At 36.6% G+C, this 18,678-nt stretch overlaps 1 protein-coding gene across 2 annotated transcripts in view; it reads left to right on the top strand.

Annotated features, from left to right (window-relative positions):
- The window catches only part of slc12a2 (solute carrier family 12 member 2), a 224,029-nt gene extending 205,695 nt beyond the window's left edge, over positions 1 to 18,334 (top strand). For both annotated transcript variants that reach the window (XM_072281724.1, XM_072281723.1), the window contains 6 exons: positions 943 to 1,065; positions 1,215 to 1,326; positions 2,764 to 2,850; positions 12,458 to 12,593; positions 14,196 to 14,263; positions 15,995 to 18,334. In XM_072281724.1, coding sequence (XP_072137825.1) covers positions 943 to 1,065; positions 1,215 to 1,326; positions 2,764 to 2,850; positions 12,458 to 12,593; positions 14,196 to 14,263; positions 15,995 to 16,130 — 662 coding nt within the window. In that variant the 3' untranslated portion in view covers positions 16,131 to 18,334. The remainder of the gene's footprint in view (positions 1 to 942; positions 1,066 to 1,214; positions 1,327 to 2,763; positions 2,851 to 12,457; positions 12,594 to 14,195; positions 14,264 to 15,994) is intronic.
- The last annotated feature ends 344 nt before the right edge of the window (positions 18,335 to 18,678 follow it).

Genomic DNA, 18,678 nt, shown 5'->3' with positions numbered 1-18,678 from the left:
AGTGTTGAAAAGACAATCCTGATAAAGCAATCAGCAACTGAAAGCAATTGCCTAAGTATCTTTATCAGGAAATTACAGAAGTACACGCACCAGATTAATCTTTGAGAGATGAGCCAAGTGTACTTTTACAGAATTTCCCATTTAAATAGTGCAAGGCAAAGATACTGTTTGTCTTCCCAGTTATCAAAGTATTTGTATCTTAATTGATTGTAGTAAAGTATGCCTTTTGTTTTAAATGTGCATGCCCTTGTCTTTAAGATTGAATTGTTGGTTTACCTATAAATTTGCATTGGAGGAACAGCAAGAACTTTACAGAGATCGCCCCTTCAAAATGAAGTTCATCCATGGGTCCTTTCAATGAAAAGTAGTAATTTTCAAATTACTTCTAGTGGAAGATGATTCATGCAAGGTTATGCTGTAAATCTCTCTATTGGTCATATTTTTGTGTTAAGTACTTGGAATATAAACTTATGATGGCCTTTGAAAAACTCAAATTTTCTTCCAGTAACCAGAGTCACTAAATGTCCTCCTATAATCTTCCCATTCATTAAAATGTAGAATATATATCCTTTGTAAATTGTAGTATTTTGGGTAGCTTGACAGCATTTGAAGTTTTGAAGAGCAAAATGTTAATAAATTTAGAGTGTGTGTGGGGGGCGGGGCGGGGGTAGTGGAATGGACAGGAGCACTGGAGAATTTGACAGCTCTGCTTAAGAATTGCAAATATGCAGGTATGTGATATAGTGTCCTGGATTGTTTACTCCTGGGGCGGAAAAGAAAAAGGTCAAAATACTTATTATTTAGATTTATCATTGGTTTACAGTTAAATACCAATGATTGTACAGCTGGTTTTATCCTTCCTGTTTGAAATAACATGCTAAACTCTCTTGATTACAACCTTTTTTTTTGGACATATGCCTAATTTTCTGTGAAACTTTTTAGAGGTTAAAGGTCCTTCCGTGCCTTTGAACATGACTGACCCGAAGTTGCTTCAGGCAAGCTCTGTGTTTCAGAAGAAACAGGTCAAAGGGACAATTGACGTCTGGTGGCTTTTTGATGATGGAGGTATAGTTTCTGCAATTATTCCTCAATATACAGATAAACTGAAAACAGTTAAACCACAGTTCTCTCCTTTCCTGCATTCTACTTTGGAAATTAGTTGAAAAGGAAAATTTTGAAATGTCTGGCATTACAACAGTTTTTGACTTTATTAGGTCTGACTTTACTTATCCCGTATCTTCTCACTACCAAGAAGAAGTGGAAAGATTGCAAGATCAGAGTGTTCATTGGTGGGAAAATAAACAGAATAGATCACGACAGAAGAACGTAAGTGATCTTGAATTTGGAGCAAAAATGAAACATGCAGTGTGCATCTGTGATTACAGATGTTAACAGACATCTGGTTTTATTTTCAAAATTACTGATCTGTTAGTATGGGTAAGGACACAAATACACATTCAAGTTGAGCATGGACACAATGTAAATAACAAGTAGGGCCATTTACTAATTCCAAAATATCTTGAAACAAATTGGATCCAGATTAATATGATGTCATAAATGGTGCAAATTTTGATTATATAGAGCCCTATCTAATGTACGCGGTGCTTTAAGTAGCTTGTTTTATTTTTAAACATTTGTACCGATATTTTAAAATGTCTGTAGGAAATTGCTGAGAAATAATAAAGGAGAAACTTCATGACTGCATTTATTTTGCAGTTTTAATATGTGCTTCTATATGTATCGTTGCTGCTCATAATCTACACAAACAAAAATAGTAAGAGCATAAGAAAGTTTTGCTACAAAGCCAAATAGGAAACTAAAGAACCAATGACTGTAACCCAACGATTTAAAAGTGACAGCATGTGGGTAGGCAGATGGCAACAGAAGAGGCAGAATGGTGAAAATGTGAATTAAGGCAAATAGACAATCAGAATCTAGATGATGGAATACATTGGGATCTGGACGTGCAGCTACCTGAAACATTGTGAGATGACAGGCAACACATTAGGTATGTGGTATGTCTATAGATTTGTGGAGTGAAAACAGGCCCTTCGGCCCAACTCATTCATGCTGATCAAGATGCCTATTTATGTTAATCTTTGCCTTCATTCAGCCCATATGCCTAGCATTGGATGTCCGTGAACGTGTTTGGGTTTCTTGTGTGTTGTGGTTGCACCTGCCTCTGGCACCACCATCTAGCCCATTCCTTTTACCCACCAATCCGTGTAGAAAAAGTTGCTCCTCAGATTCCCTTTAATTGTTTCCCTGCTCACCTTAAACTTGTGTCCTCTAGTTTTAGACCCTCCTACCCTGGGAAAAGGGCTGTGACTGTCTACCCTATATGTGTCCCTCATCATTTTATAAAACATAACTAAGATTTGTACAGAACCTTGAGTGTAGACCGAGTAATTACTTGGAGTACTAATCAGATTTCTATTTCTAATCCTAACTGAAGGATGCACTTGTGGAAAGTGCACTATAGGTGCAGGATTACTTTGTATAATGTAGTTATCCTGGATGAGAAAGACTGCAGTTTAAAAGTATGCCGTTTCTATCCTGGAAGACCATGAATGCTGAGTCCGAGTATATTCAAGATTAATAGATCTGGGTATGGGAGGAATGTGGGGTTTAAAAAAGAACATATGCTTTAAGTAATGGTCAGTTGCTATTTTACTGAAGTGAATCAACACTGGATACTATCTTTGATCAGTTGTTTTTTATGTTCTTGCTGTTTGTAACCAAATAACTTTAATTGACTTTCAGAATGGCCACTTTACTTAGCAAATTCAGGATTGATTTCTCAGACATCACTGTTCTTGGTGATATGAATACCAAGCCAAGCAAAGAGAAGTAAGTGAAGAAATTAGCAATTTTATGATTATATATTGCCCCATGCAGTGCACCTTATTAACAATGAAGTCTCTCAAGTTTCTAGCAGGTGCTTACTGTAATTTTTCTGACTCTGCTCAGACAATAGAGTCCATAGTGACTATTGTGGTAACACAGATGTGATGATTCCCTAAAACCTAGTGTTGGGGAATCTACCAAACAACTTATATCAGATCATACCTGGCACATGGAGTTCATTGAATGGAGAAGGCTGGGTGAATTTATTAGTAAAGAAATGGTTACAACATAGGAATTGGCCTTTCAGCTCATTTCCACACTGGTTCTCTACCAAGTTACCATCAAATTCTACCCGCTGGCCCCTTTTTCTGCAGTCATCAATTCCTTATATTTACCTAAATTCCTTACTAAGGCTATAATGAACGTGGTTCCACTACTTCTGTAAACAGCACATTTCAGTTTCCAGCCTTGTTGTGCTGTCCTTTCCCTTTTGTATCTGTGATCTTTAGCCTTTGACTCTTCCCCAAAGGGAACAACCTCCTACTCTCTACTCTATTCAGACTCCCACAATTAATTACCATTAAATCTCCCCTGCGCCTTTCCTGGGAATGAAACAGCGCCATTCCCTCTTCCCTTCACTCTTTCAATGTGGTGACCAGAACTGGACCCATTATTCCAGATGAGTGTGGACCAGTACTTTATAAAGATACAGGACAACTTCCATCAACACACATCAAAATTGCTGGTGAACGCAGCAGGCCAGGCAGCATCTCTAGGAAGAGGTGCAGTCGACGTTTCAGGCCGAGACCCTTCGTCAGGACTAACTGAAGGAAGAGTGAGTAAGGGATTTGAAAGTTGGAGGGGGAGGGGGAGATCCAAAATGATAGGAGAAGACAGGAGGGGGAGGGATGGAGCCAAGAGCTGGACAGGTGATTGGCAAAAGGGATACGAGAGGATCATGGGACAGGAGGTCCGGGAAGAAAGACAAGTAGGGGGCGGGGGGGAACCCAGGGGATGGGCAAGGGGTATATTCAGAGGGACAGAGGGAGAATAAGGAGAGTGAGAGAAAGAATGTGTGTATAAAAATAAGTAACAGATGGGGTATGAGGGGGAGGTGGAGCATTAGCGGAAGTTAGAGAAGTCGATGTTCATGCCATCAGGTTGGAGGCTACCCAGATGGAATATAAAGTGTTGTTCCTCCAACCTGAGTGTGGCTTCATCTTTACAGTAGAGGAGGCAGTGGATAGACATGTCAGAATGGGAATGGGATGTGGAATTAAAATGTGTGGCCACTGGGAGATCCTGCTTTCTCTGGTGGACAGAGCGTAGGTGTTCAAGACAACTTCCATGTCTGCTTCTCTTGAGAACGCTCCAAAATTAGTTATTTGTATGAATTTTCATCTTGCTCTGCTGTTCTCAAATTATTTTGAACACAAACCAGCATCACTCTTAGATCAGTATCCTTGGGAGGACTGCCCCTGTCTGCCAATGGAGTAGCAGTATTTTTCTGCTGCTCTTAGTTTTCTTTCTTTCCCCCTAGTTTAAGCTTTGAATTTAAAATTTTTACTTGTTGATTCTTGAGGGGGATCAATATGTCTATGTCTACAAGAAGTGGGAAGAATTTACCTGAACCTGGTGATAAAGGTAATGGGAAAGGAAAGGTGCAAAAGGAAAGATCTGATGAGATGCCATCGTGGGCTGAAGATATCGTTCGGACACTGAATTCAGTTGAGGATCAGAATGGAACAATTAAAGACCAACTGGAAAAGAATAGTAATGAAATGAAGTCATTTCTGGGAAAACTTAAGACCTGGAAACTCAAGTTATTTCACACGAAGAGGAATTGAAGATAACTAAGCAAAAGTTGTCTGAAGCTACCACTTGTTTGGAAAGATATCAAAATAAGATTATAGACCTGGAAACTAGGTCTCGACGAAGGAATATAAGAATTGTTGGGCTGCAGGAAGGAGCTGAAGATGGAGATCTAACAGCTTACTTTGGTAAGCTTTTCCACACTTTATTTCCTACCATCCTATCAAAGCCGCCTGCTATAGAAAGGGCACACAGGGCGTTTATCTCGAAATCGAAGGATTCTAGTAAACCAAGATCTGTTCTGGTTTGCTTTCATCACTTTAAAATTAAAGATCAAATAATGCGACAGGCAAGAAAACAGAGTTTTTAGATTTATGGAATCTGAGCTCCGCTCCCTCGAAGATTATCCAAGAGAGATAATGGAACAAAGATCAAAATTTGCCCTGGTAATGAAACAAGCATATGATAAAAATCTTTTCCCGTCTCTGAGGTACCCAACAAGAATTAAAATTTTCCCTGCTAATTCTCCTCCTTGTACTTTTTTTGATCCAAAAGCTGCACTGGATTTTGTTCAGGCTTTACCTGCCGCTGTCACCAACGCTTCTGTTGAATGATCCATCTGAAAGGCTGTTTGGCTATTTGTATATTATTTGCATTTTGGAAAGAAGATTTATGAAGGTCACTTGTATATTTCATCGAGAGACTAATTAAAAAAGACGGAGTGTTGTTTTTTATTGCATATTATTGGTTTTCCTTTATTATCTATTTAAATGTTTGTTTTCCTTTTATATCATCTCAATGTGTACTTAAGCATGTATAAATAATTGTAGTTTTATACATATAAAAAAATGGAAAAGGTTATATGTGTGAAAAAAGTACATATTTGTGAATTCCTTATCCAAATAAAAATAAAATTAAATAAAAAGGAAAGATTTATGGTTTAAGTATCTCTGTTCAAATGATCTCTGGACATTCTATGACTGAGGGAAGAAGATAAGGCGATTTGTTCCTTTAATTTAATACTTGGTAGCTAATTGGCAGTTTTTTCCTACTAATAGGGCTTTTTATATTTTTTTCTGTTTTATTATAACAGCTTATAATTGAATTTAAAGCTTTTTTAGGGAATTAATATTAAACTTAAACATGGCGCTGGTTTTTCTCTCTAAGAGATAACATTATTTTGGTTCTTTCTTGTTTATTAGTCGATGGAATGTAAATACCTTTGCTGAGACTTTATTGTCTTTTTCACAAGGTCACTCTACTTTTTTTACTAACTGCGGGGAGGGAAAGAAAACACAGACAGAGCAGTCAGCAGCTTTGAATTCTATCGTAGATCGCTTGCCTCTTTCAGGTTTCCGGGTGTGCGTGGGTGGGTTTAGAGTTAGGAGTTTTTCCCCATTGGGTGGTTCCGGAGCATGCGTGTTTTTTATTTGGTTGTATTCTTCATCACCGCCATCTTTGATCATCCTGTATTGGTATGTGCTCTGTGTATGTATAAAGTAGAATGAAATTATAGTATGCTGTTCAAACGGATTAATATAATAAGTTGGAATGTATGTGGTTGGAATCATCCTATTAAACGAAAGAAGACTTTTAAAATTATTAACTGATTCCAAGCTGATACAATTTTTGCTCAAGAGACACATATCAGGGTGGGAGATCAAAATAGATTTTTTAAATGGTGGTATGGTTTGCAATTCCACTCTACTTCTCAGAGTACAACAAAAGGCGTGTCTATTTTCATTAAACCTAATATATTTATTCAAGAGGATATTGAATCAGATTCTAATGGTAGATTTTTAACTGTTAAAAGGAACAATCTGTAACAGAAAAGTTGTTTTGGTTAATTTGTATGGTCCTAACTTAGATGATCCTTTTTTTTAAAAAGGTTATTTGCTTTACTGCCTGACAAATTAATATATGCTCATAATGGGTGAGGATTTTAATTGCTGTTTAAATCCTGTGATTGATAAGAGCTTAACCAGTCAGCAACTTCCAAATTGATCTGCATCATTTATTAATTCCTTTTTGATTGATTTTGGGTTGATTGATTTGTGGAGGTATCTTCATCCTGATAATAGAGAATATTCTTTCTTCTCACATGTTCATAAAAAATATTCGAGGATCGATTATGTTATATTCGATCCCCGCTTCTTGCCTAGTGTTAAAACTTGCGAATATGATGCTATTGCTATATCTGATCATGCGCCTCTGAGTTTGTCTTTTGAATTTGATGATGTCACTCTTGCCCGCCCACCTTGGCACATGTCTCAGACATTATTGCAAAATTCTGACTTTGTCAGTTTCATTGAAACCCAGATAAAAGAATTTTTTCTTTTTAATGATATAGGGGGTATGTCTAAATTAGTCATATGGGATACATTTAAAGCATTTTTACGTGGTCAGATTATTTGTTATTCAGCTAAATTTAAAAAGACAAACTAGAGCAGAATTAGATAGAATTTCAAAACAAATTAAAGATTTAGATAATATTTATGCAATTTCCCCCAATACTGATTCATGTAAACAAAGGATGGACCTTCATTCACAATATAACCTGTTATTAACTCATCCCATTGAAGGTTATTTGCCAATTTGGGTAGACCTGGAACTGAAAGTTGTAAAACAGTTTTCTTTAACCTCGTTATTGGGAGCTCCGTTACCTATGCAATTAGGTAAAATTGTTAATTTAAACCTATATCCTGTGATTAAGTATTCTTTACAAATTTGACTCCAGTTCTGCAATTTTTTTAATTTTAAAAAATTTAAACTTTGTAGTTTAATTTACTGAAATTAGTTTTTTAAGCCTTTTTTGAGTGATCCAATTTTTTTACTTTGGAAAAATAAAGGTATTAATTCTTTTTTGGATTTATTTAAAGAAGGTAGATTGATGTCCTTTGAACAATTAATTGATAAATATTCTCTTTCATACTCACACTTTGTGCAATACCTTCACGTTAGATATTTTTTACAAAAATATTTAAGTAATTTCTCTTACATATTGGAGGCTGACCTGTTAGATACTATTATGAGTATGAATCCTTTGATTAAGGGTTCTATTGGAAGAATGTATAATTTATTATTATGATGGGATAAGCGTCCTTTATCTAAGATTAAACAGGATTGGGAAAAGGAACTTAATTTCACTTTTATGACGGAGGATTGGATACGGATATTGAAGTTGGTTAACTCTTCTTCAATTTGTGCTAGCCATTCATTGATTCAATTTAAAATTGTACATCGTTAACATTTGACAAAGGAGAGACTTCCTAAAACCTTTCCTAATGTTGATAGTCATTGTGATAGATGTAAAACTGAGATAGCTACACTGACATATGTTTTGGTCTTGTTCTATATTGGAACAGTTCTGGAAGTCGGTTTTCTCAACAATTTCTAAAGCACTTAAAATTAATTTACAACCTAATAAATAACTGTGCTTTTTGGAATAGATCCTCAAAATATTCATGGTATTTCTGTGTCTGACCAACATGTTATTGCATTTGTTACATTGATAGCTAGGAGGGCCATTTTGTTGAAGTGGAAGGACACATCAGCTCCCACTTTCTCACAATGGTTCTCTCAAGTGATGCTATGTCTTAGTTTGGAGAAAATTAGAAGTCGAACCTTTGAACCTTTATTTAATTTTGAGAAAAGATGGGGCTCATTTGCTCGTTATTATCATTTGAGTTAATTGATAGAATTTTTCCATGATCTAATTGTAAATTTTTTTAGTATATTTTCTTTTCTTGCTGGCGGTTTGATGTTTATTTTTTAGAATCTTTTTGTATGACGCATGGCTCTGGGGTTGTACACCTAATGGGTTCTCTTTTTTTTTCTCACTTTTCTGCTTAGTAGGTTTTTTTTGTTATCACAAAATTTTGTTTTCAATCTTTAAGATAATGGTTTTTTTTGAGGCATTGTAAGTGTTGTTACTTCGATGTACTCATGTTATTTTTCCCATATATACAATAAAAAGGTTTGAAAAGAAAGAAAAAATGATCAGTATCCTTTTTTCTACAGTATTCTGCAAATGTCTGGGTCCACCATCCACCCCGCCTCCCCGGCAAAAACTATACCCCACCTGTGGCACTGCATCCTCACCGTTCCCAACATCCTTTGCTCTGTTTTTGAGATAACGTATTCTACTTTGTTTCATACAGTGCCTTTAAACTTATTCTCTCCCCCGCCGCCCACCCCGCCACCCCGGAAGTTTTTATGTTCTATTGTTTTACAATATTGAATCACAGTTGGTTTATTTTGGCTTTTTAGACACTGATCAACAGAAAAATACTATTTCGTGTCAAAGTGAAAACCGATCTCTACAAAGTGATCTAAGTTACATTTATAAAGCACAAAATAATTGATTGCGTAAGTATTCACCCCCCTTTAATAGGACAGACAAAATACGACTGCTGCAGCCAGTTGGTTTTAGAATTCACATAATTGGTTAAATGGAGATCTGGTTTTGGAGATTTGTGTGCAGTCAAGGAGTTTCAATTGATTGTAGTAAAAATACGCCTGTATCTGGAAGGTCCAACTGCTGGTGAGTCAATATCCTGGCAAAAACTACACCCATGAAGACAAAAGAACACTCCAAGCAACTCCACAAAAAGATTTTTGAAAAGCACAAGTCAGGAGATGGATACAGGAAAATGTCCAAGTCACTGAATATCCCTTGGAGTACAGTTCAATCATCAAGAAATGAAAAGAATATGGCACAGCTGTAAACCTGCCTAGAGCAGGTTGTCCTCAAAAACTGAGTGACTGTGCAAGAAGGGGACTAGTGAGGGAGGTTACCAAGAGACCCATGACAACTCTGGAGGAGTTACAAGTTTCAGTGGCTGAGATAGAGAACCGCATACAACAACTGTTGCCTAGGTGCTTCACCAGTACAAACTTTATGGGAGAGTAGTAAAGAGAAAGCCACTGTTCAAAATAAAACACATGAAATCTTGGTTAGAGTTTGCCAGAAGGCATGTGGAAGAAGCTTGAAGAAGATTCTATGGTCTAATGATAGCAAATTTCAGCTTTTTGGCCATCGGACTAAATGCTACGCCAAACACTGCAGATTATCAAAAACACACTATTTCTAATGTAAAGCATAGTGGTGGCTGCATCATGCTGTGAGGATGCTTCACAGCAGAACACCAGGAAGGCTTGTGAAGGTAGAAGGTAAAATGAATGCAACAAAATACAGGGACATCCTGAAGGAAAACCTGATTCAGTGTGCAGAGAACTGTGACTTGGGAGAAGATTTGTTTTCCAGCAAGACAATAACCCCAAGCATAAAGCCAACGGTACACCGGAATGGCTTAAAATTAACAAAGTTAATGTCCTAGAGTGGCCAAGTCAGAGTCCAGACCTCAATCCAATTGAGAATTTGTGGCAGGACTTGAACAGGGCTGTTCATTCATGATCCTTATGCAATCTGACAGAACTTGAGCAGTCTTGTAAAGAAGAATGGGGAAGAATTGCAGTGTCCAGGTGTATAAAGCTGATTAGAAGCCTATCCACACAGACTTAAGGCTGTAATTGCTGCCAAAGGTGCATCTACTAAATACTGACTTGAAGGGCGTGAATACTTATGCAATCAATTATTTTGTGTTTTATATTTGTAATTAATTTAGATCATTTTGTAGAGATCTGTTTTCACTTTGACATGAAAGGGCCTTTTTCCATTGATCAGTGTCAAAAGGAGTCAAATGAAATCCACTATGACTTAATATTGTAAAACTATAAAACATGAAAACTTCCAAGGGTGCGAATACTTTTTATAGGCGGTGTGTATATGCATGCAGACACGTATTTATATGTGAATATACACATAGACAGGCATATGCGTGTACATGTGTACACGCGTATGTACGTGCCTAAGACTTTTCCACAGTTCTATATATTTTCTTTTTTTCTATTGTTCTTGATAAATTTTATCACTTCATGTCTCTCCACAATAAACTCTGTCCACTCCATTAGCCTTTTAATACTTGAAGTCCCAAACTATGTTCTGTAGTTTACAATATTGCCAAGATTTGTCATCTACAGATCTTGAAATTGCGACTTTGACCTCCAACTCTAGATCATTTAGAAAATTCAGTGGCCCTAACTGTCCATGGTGAATATTTTCTACCTGTCAGTAAAGGATGACCATTCACCATGGCCTGTTATCTGTTACTTAGCTAACTTCCTATCCATTCTATCAATATTGATTTTCTTTGAAGTGCTTTAAGTTTAAATCATTTGTGGCACCTCAGTAAAAGCTTTCTAGTGCCCATCTATCCATGAACTGCTGGAATATTACCAAAAAAAGTAGTAGTTTAAAATGACTTGCCTGTAAATCTGTGCTGGCTTGCCTTAATCCAGACCCAGATCAATGTTTTTCTAAGCTTTCCTTCCACCATGGTTATATTAATTGGTTGTAGTTGCTGAGCTTTCCTGAGCACCTTTTTTTTTGAACAAAGTACCTTTTCCTATTTTTCAGTTCTCTGGCACCACTCTGTATCCAAAGAACTGCAAGAGATGATGGATAGTGACCCCTCAATTTCTGCAGAATTATAGGATATGTTCCATTCTATCATTTTGATGCACCAACTTTAAGTTCAGCCAATTTTCAAGTGTTTCAGTGACATCAATATTTAATGTACGTGGTGTTTCAACTATTTCTTTCTTCTCTATTACTTTGGAAGTGCCCTCCTCCCAAGGGAACATGGGAGCAAGCTACTCACTTAACATCTTAATACTGCCCTCAAAACCCATGTGCAAGTTCCCATTTTTACCCCTAAACTCTTCAAGGCATTACCATTTTACTATTAATATGCCTTTGGACCATTTTTGTATTCCTATTTGCATTGGCAACAAATTTTTCTTGTACCCTTCCTCTCATTTTAATTTTCACTGTCTCATTCTTTTGTAATCCATCTGATTCTGGCTAATATAATTGATTGATTCTGGCTAGTGCTTGCTGTATGATGTATGTTTTTTTTTTCTTTTGTCATCCTCTCCATTCACCAGGGACCTCTGAATTGTTTTTGCTTTCTTCCTTTGCCCCATGTGGGAATATGCTTCAGTTATACCTGAACAATACCTTAATCAGTTTTATCTATGAACCTTTAGTTTCAGTTTACCTGGGTGTGACCCATTCTCAGCCTATTAATATTGATTTTTTCCCTAATTAATTACTTTTACTTTGGATTCCTCTTTCACTTCCTCTATAGCTAACCTTTTATTTTTATGATCACTACCTCCGAAATGTTCCCAAACCTCATGTACGGATCCACCTGATTTTCCTGAATGCCTACTTCCTCTTGGGATGAAATAGTTTTTTAAAAAAAAGGAAATTCTGGATACTTTATATATTGGGATAGTTAAAATCAAGCCTTTAAAAGTTTTTGAAAATACGGATATTCCTGGCATTTATATATTGTAATATTGTGGGAGGCTGGTTGTTCTGCTTTCTTTCCCACACAATCCTCTTTACAGTGCGGATTGTTATGCAGCTGTCCAGGGTTTCTGCAGTAGGATAGGTTGACTTCACTTCACCTGTTCCCATTGGCAATTTTTGTGAGTAGGCAAGTACAGAAATTTTCCCCCCCTCTAGGTCAGTAGCAAAAACAGGCATTTGTAGGCCAATGATTGCAGAAGTGGGGCAAGATTCTTGTCTCCAAAGCATTAAAAAAATATCAGGTCCTTAGCTATTGATGATTTGTGTGCATTTTCTGCATTTTTTTAGCAGTTGGCTGATGGTTGAATAAATTCAGTAAGCTAAATATCAGGTAAATTTGCAATGAATTTGTTTTAACAGTATTGCAGCTTTTGAAGAAATGATTGAACCATTCAGACTTCATGAAGATGACAAAGAGCAAGAGACGTATGAGAAAATGAAGGCGGAGGAACCGTGGAGGATCACAGATAATGAGCTTGAGATTTACAAAATGAAGGTTCTGAATCTTTTGAAATATTTTACTTTTGCTCTGTTTAGACTTGGGAACTGAGACACAGCAGAAACAGCCACCAGATCATCAGACCAAATTTTATGACCAAAATTAAATTTATGAATTCCAGCACCCACTTGGAAACTGCACTCAGATCATAAGCAGCCTCTTATAGTGTTTCATGAGTCCTCTGGTTATCACGATTTTAAGAGTAACAAAGGAGCTCAAGCTTGTTATCCTAGTCCTGCACTATATTGCAAACTATTTTTTTCTTATTGAATCTGCTTATGTAACTCTTTGAGTTCTGAAGCTGTGGTCTCTGGATTTGTAACAAACCATTTAATCTGTTTTCAGCCAAGCAATACTAAAATCATTAGTATGAACACTTGTCTTTCACTGTGGTTTTTCTTCATTAATTCTCGGGACTAGTTATCTTCTGCTACTCAAGCAGAATTCCCTCATATTCAACAGTTTTTTTTAAACACTGCCTGAAAAAAAGTAGTTTCCTTCCTTTGTTCCAAACATTTCTCATCTTTTTTGAAAAGTTTTTGTAAAACTCTTAAGATTATTCTCAGTTAAGATCCTCCACTTTCTTTCCTAAGAACTAATTTATGGAAATCTATCTGTACCTTGCTATTTAAACTTGTAACTGTTAAGTGGTTAATTTTTCTATGTAATCTATGCTGCTCTTCCCAAATCATTTCCACCTTTATGGTATCTTACAATGGTCTCTCCTCTTTAAGAACAGTTAATTACTGCAGTTTCAGTTATTTTGAAAACTCAAAGCTTCTTTCCAATCTTACAGAGTATTAACTTTCCAACATATACAAGGTTTTGCTTTGAATACCACCTAATTTATATTGCATACATCAGTTCATAAAAGGCTCACATTCAACGGGGCAGTAGATCTCCTTTGTCTTCAATTTGCACCATGGTTCCAGTTTGGTTAGTATGATGAAGGGCCCCCAGTTCTCAGCCTTTTGCTGCCTCATTTGTTTTGTGGGTTTGAGACAAATTTGGCATTGCTGCTGTATAGACGTTTACAGAATGATTTTGATGTGTAATTATTATTGTTGTAAGGGTGTGTTGTGCTGAATCACATGCAGTACACTGAGGATTTGCTGAATCCCTTGATGTGTTTAACGCCAGAACCCAGCTACCAGGCTAGTTTATCTTGTGGTACAGTGGGTTGTTCAAAGAAACCTGCCCAGTCTGGGTCAGAGCAGAGCAATCACATTGGTTTCATTCCTCCTCTAGTTTCCTGTAGGCCTGCAGCTTGCTCCCTCATGCCCATCAACTTTTCTTTGTTCATCTGGCTACTTATTGACACTAAAGCATAATAAACAATAGCCAATTAACTTACCAGCACTCCTTTCACGATGTGAATGGAAACCTATTAGAGCGCCTACTGGAATCCCACATGATTGCTAAGAAAATGCAAATTCCAAGCTGCTTCCAAAGTCTAGGTTGAATCGAGACCCCAGAGCTGCGAGGAAATGGCACTAATTGCTGTGTCAATGAGCTGATTGTTTTCTAGTAATGCAGCATTTTATTCATTTATTTCCCCATTGTGTTTAAAATAATGTCTCGACCAACTTTTCATTTTAGACGTATCGGCAAATCAGATTGAACGAATTGTTGCGAGAGAATTCAGGAACTGCTAACCTCATCGTCATGTAAGTGACAGAATTATTACTGATGACCTGTAACGAGTGATGAGACTTTACACAAGACAGGTATTAGGAAATAAATTTAATGCTTTAGATTTCTAACCATGCATAGCGTTCATTAAACATGTAGATTTGAATTTTTCATCAATGAAGGAAGGGAAACTGGTCCTTAAATGTTCCAATCAATGCGATGAAATTTCAAAGTGCAGAAGAGTTCAAATTGACTACAGCTGGTCAAGAATTTGCAAACTTAAGCCACAAGTAAAACACTTAATTCGCAGAAGTATGCACAAATCGGGAGCAGTTGGCTACTTCATCCCTCAAGTCTGTTCTGTCATTCATCATGATCATGGCAACTATACCCTTAGTCTCCCATTCCTGCCTACCCCTAATAACCCCTCGCTGTTCATGTTATGGATCAACCTAGCTCTGCCGTAATTGCTGTAATATTTCTCATCCTTAGTAAACAAAACAAGCTTCTTAAATAAGATTTCAGTAAATTGTTCCTCCAGTGACTTGTCCCATTGCATAGTGAACAGTGTTCTTATGCTCTGAAATAAAATTGTAACTCTATTCTGGAAGTAAAGTAAAATTTTAATTTGGAATTGTTAGTCTGCTATCCTTTCCATGTGCGTGCCAAGTAGGACCAACCGTCTAACTAGGACCTTTGCTTTGAGCCACTATCTTGAATTCAAGATGCTAGTAGAGATTCTGTTAGCTCTTCAAGTTTATAATGTATATTCAGATTGCATGATTGAGTAACTAAAATGTATAGGAAATCACCACTGCAGTCTTTGATCAGACTTGCATTTGCCTTTGGGTGAACCCAAAAGATTAGCTTGGCAATAATGGCACAGTTTAGTGTGCAGACCTTAACACTGTGGGTTGAATGGTCTGTTCCGGCCATACCGTTCAATGCTTTGTTACAATAAATATTCCACAGATTCTAAGTTGATCTTAATGCCAATTTGTACTGAATATTCTCCTGTGTATCGTCCATGTCCTTCCATTTCTTTCATATTATGTGTTTACCTAAAAGTCTTTTAAACTCCACCAAGCTATCTGCTTCCATTACTACTTTTAATGACCTATTCCAGGTACCTTTCACTCTCTGCATGATACTCTTTCCCTCCCTACTACCTCTCCCCCCCCCCCAACTTTAAAAGCATATCTTCTGGTGTTTGATATTTCTACACTGGGGAAAAGATCTGACTGTCTATGTCTCTCATAATCTTAAAAACCTATGATGTCTCCAACACTCTCGGGAGACCAAATTTGTCCAACCTTTTAGAGCTCATGCCATCTTATCCAGGCAGCATCCTTGGTAATTTCCTTGTGCAACCTCTCCATAGTCTCCACATCCTTCCCATATTGGACAACTGGAACTCCATACAGTACTCCCAGTGTAGTCTGACTAAAGTTTTGTGACTTCGTTACTCAACACTACTACCAATGAAGGCAATCATTCCATATGCCCCCCTTACCACCGTGCTGATTTGTGTAGCCACTCCGTGAATTATGCACTTTGATTCATAATCCCTCTGTACCTTAATGCTTTTAAGTGGTGTACCATTAACTGTATACTTTCTGCTATCATTTCACCTCCAAAAGTGCAACATCTTGCACTTATCTAGATTTATCTCCAAACAGTTTTCAAATCAAGCAGTCTTTTCAACAAGTTAGAATTTTCGCTTGCTAATTTGCTCTGGATTCCACCAATACCTTTCTGTCTTTTAGGAGTCTCCCAGTGGCACGGAAAGGTGCTGTATCAAGTGCACTGTATATGGCTTGGATTGAAACACTCTCAAAGGATTTGCCACCCATTTTGCTAGTGCGAGGCAACCACCAGAGTGTGCTTACGTTCTACTCCTAGAAGAGCAGAGGACATTTCCCTGATTACTCTACTACAGTGGCTGGAAGTAGAAAACGTGAGAAGCCCTGGGCTTGTGTGTGCCACTTCCAGTTGATAGAAAACAAAATAAGCACACAGAGGAAGAAATCCTTATTTTTTTTGAGGATCAAAAGAACTACTTGATTTTTACCCTGATGGTCTATCAATTTGCTTGAGTTTGATTTGAATGTAAGCATTATTTTTTTCTGACTGTACACAGGAAGTTTTCTTTCTGCTACGAGAAAAGCAGCAATAACTTTTTTTTAAACAACTTAGATTTCGTTGAAATGAAAGCCTTTTACAGCCTTACTGAGGTGCCTTCCAAAAAAAATTACGTACCAAATTCAATTGATTCCCTGTTTTATGTATAATGAATGTTGATAAATGAAATAGTTTAATAACAAACTGTAGTCCGTGCTTTAGAATGAACAGGTGTTCTCAGAGGGTGTATCTTGCACCTTCTGTCACAAAAGCTGCTTTCACTATTTGTCTTCCACAGGGCTGTATGTGTTTTAAGTTTAACACTTTCAAGGCCCTGATATTTAAATACCTAATTTTCTTTGGCAATACTTGCCCTTAGTTTGCCCTTCTCTTCCCCCAGTTTCTGTGCTGTGAGATGCGCTGGCAGAAACTTAAAGTTACTAACATAATTGTGGAAAATGACAGGAGGTTTAAATTTGAGGATTGACTGTTGTTATCAGGGAAGTTTATAATGGAGGCTGCCAAGAATACCCCCCTTCAATATTTCCCAAGTCCACATATGAAAATCTGGGAATTTGACTTCCTTTCACCCTGTGCAAATGTTCTCAAATGGTTGTAACATTGAGGCTTGAGCAAGACTAGTTGTGCTTGTCAAGTTTTTAAACTGCATAATACTTTGAAAAGGGAATATTAAGAAAAATCTGAAAAGCTAAGATTTTAACTGGCATTTCCTGCTTTGTGGAAACAAGTGTTGCTAAGGTCTTAACTGCATCCAGTCACCTTGACTTGGCTCTCGAAGTTAATAGGTTACTTTCATGAAAAAGTTAGTCACAGCGTTTATTTTTCTCTCAAAGGCATTTTGCTTTTGCTTGTCATATCTTTTCTGGTCTCTGTGCTTTAAAATTAAAATTTTAAAAATTGCCAAATAATTTTCATGAAGGTATTGTTAATTTAATGTACATTCGCCATGATGTGCTCTTAGTCTTTGCAGCTTTATATTAGTATTCTAGCAGCTAGTGCGTATGTAATAAGCTATTTTCCTTTTCCCGTAGCAAGTAAATGCATGACATTTGAAATCCATTACATTGTCTCAATTCAGGTGTAAACATGACCATAAGTGGAGTAATAATTCTCTACAGTTTAGGTATATTGTAATTTGAAAGGCTGTTGTGCTTCCTTTCTGGAACGATTCTTTTCTAAAAATCGATTACCTAATTTTAGTATCGTTTACTTATACTCAGTACACAAGTTCAATTAGAGAACAAATTTTGAACCTCAAATCAGCGTACTACTTAGTTCTGCCAGCTAAATAAAGAGATTTCATTCACTTAAAGTATATAAATATACTAAATGTATATATGCATAAGATGTAGAAAGAAAAGCTTATAAAATGCAGGGTGCATTCTTGTGTGTGCATCTTATACTGCCACTGTTCACAATTTATATCTTCAAAAGGAAATACCAATCACTGAGGTAAGAGTGATCGTAATAGTGTTCATTCCAAGCTTATAGGAAATATTTACCCTTATCAGAAGTGTTCCCATTGCTTTTCTAAAATGGTTTGTAGCCAAATTTAAAACTTCCTGTAACTCCTTATTGATGACTAACATTCACACAATTCACAATTGTGAAATTGCACCATACACTGTATTTAACCTTTTTTTTTGAAGAAAGCTAATGAGCAAGTGACAAGGAAAAATGGCTGAATTTTGATTTTGTTAATTTATTCATAGTGTGTAAATCAATGATTCTTTTTGCATTTTAAGGGGTTCTTTTTAAAACTTGATGGTGTATTTGTCTTTTGTTTTAAATATGTCTGCAAAATTGTTAAAGCTGTTTTTCTCCCCAGTGGGTGATCTACCCAAAGAAGCGGACTGAAAGATTTTGATAAACTGTACTATAATTCACTGAATTGCTTTTCTAATTATTTTAACATTAAGAGTATTAAAGATGATACTTTGTACATTATTGCAATAAAGAAAAAGGTTACATAATCATGTAGTGTGATGTCTGCCTTTCAGCAAATTGCAGCACATATACCTGTAATCGTATTTGAGTTACTAAACAATCTAACATGCTATAAAATTATTTCAGGCAACCGCTTTGACAGCTTTATGAGGATTTTTATCCTTGCAAAAATTAGAAATCACTATCCAATAATTTGCAAATTATTGGATTTTGTGGGGGGGGGGAAGAGGGAGAAAAAGTAAATTTTAAAAAAGCTTTCTTAAAAATTTGTTGACACATGAACAACCAAAATGGGTTTGCACTCAGAATTGTTTTCTAGCAATACAATCTATGCTGTATTTGGTCACAATTAATTTCATTT

The sequence above is a fragment of the Mobula birostris genome, chromosome 17 (assembly GCF_030028105.1).
Source record: "Mobula birostris isolate sMobBir1 chromosome 17, sMobBir1.hap1, whole genome shotgun sequence".
NCBI lineage: Eukaryota > Metazoa > Chordata > Chondrichthyes > Myliobatiformes > Myliobatidae > Mobula > Mobula birostris.
This window is presented reverse-complemented; position numbering and strand designations above follow the sequence as displayed.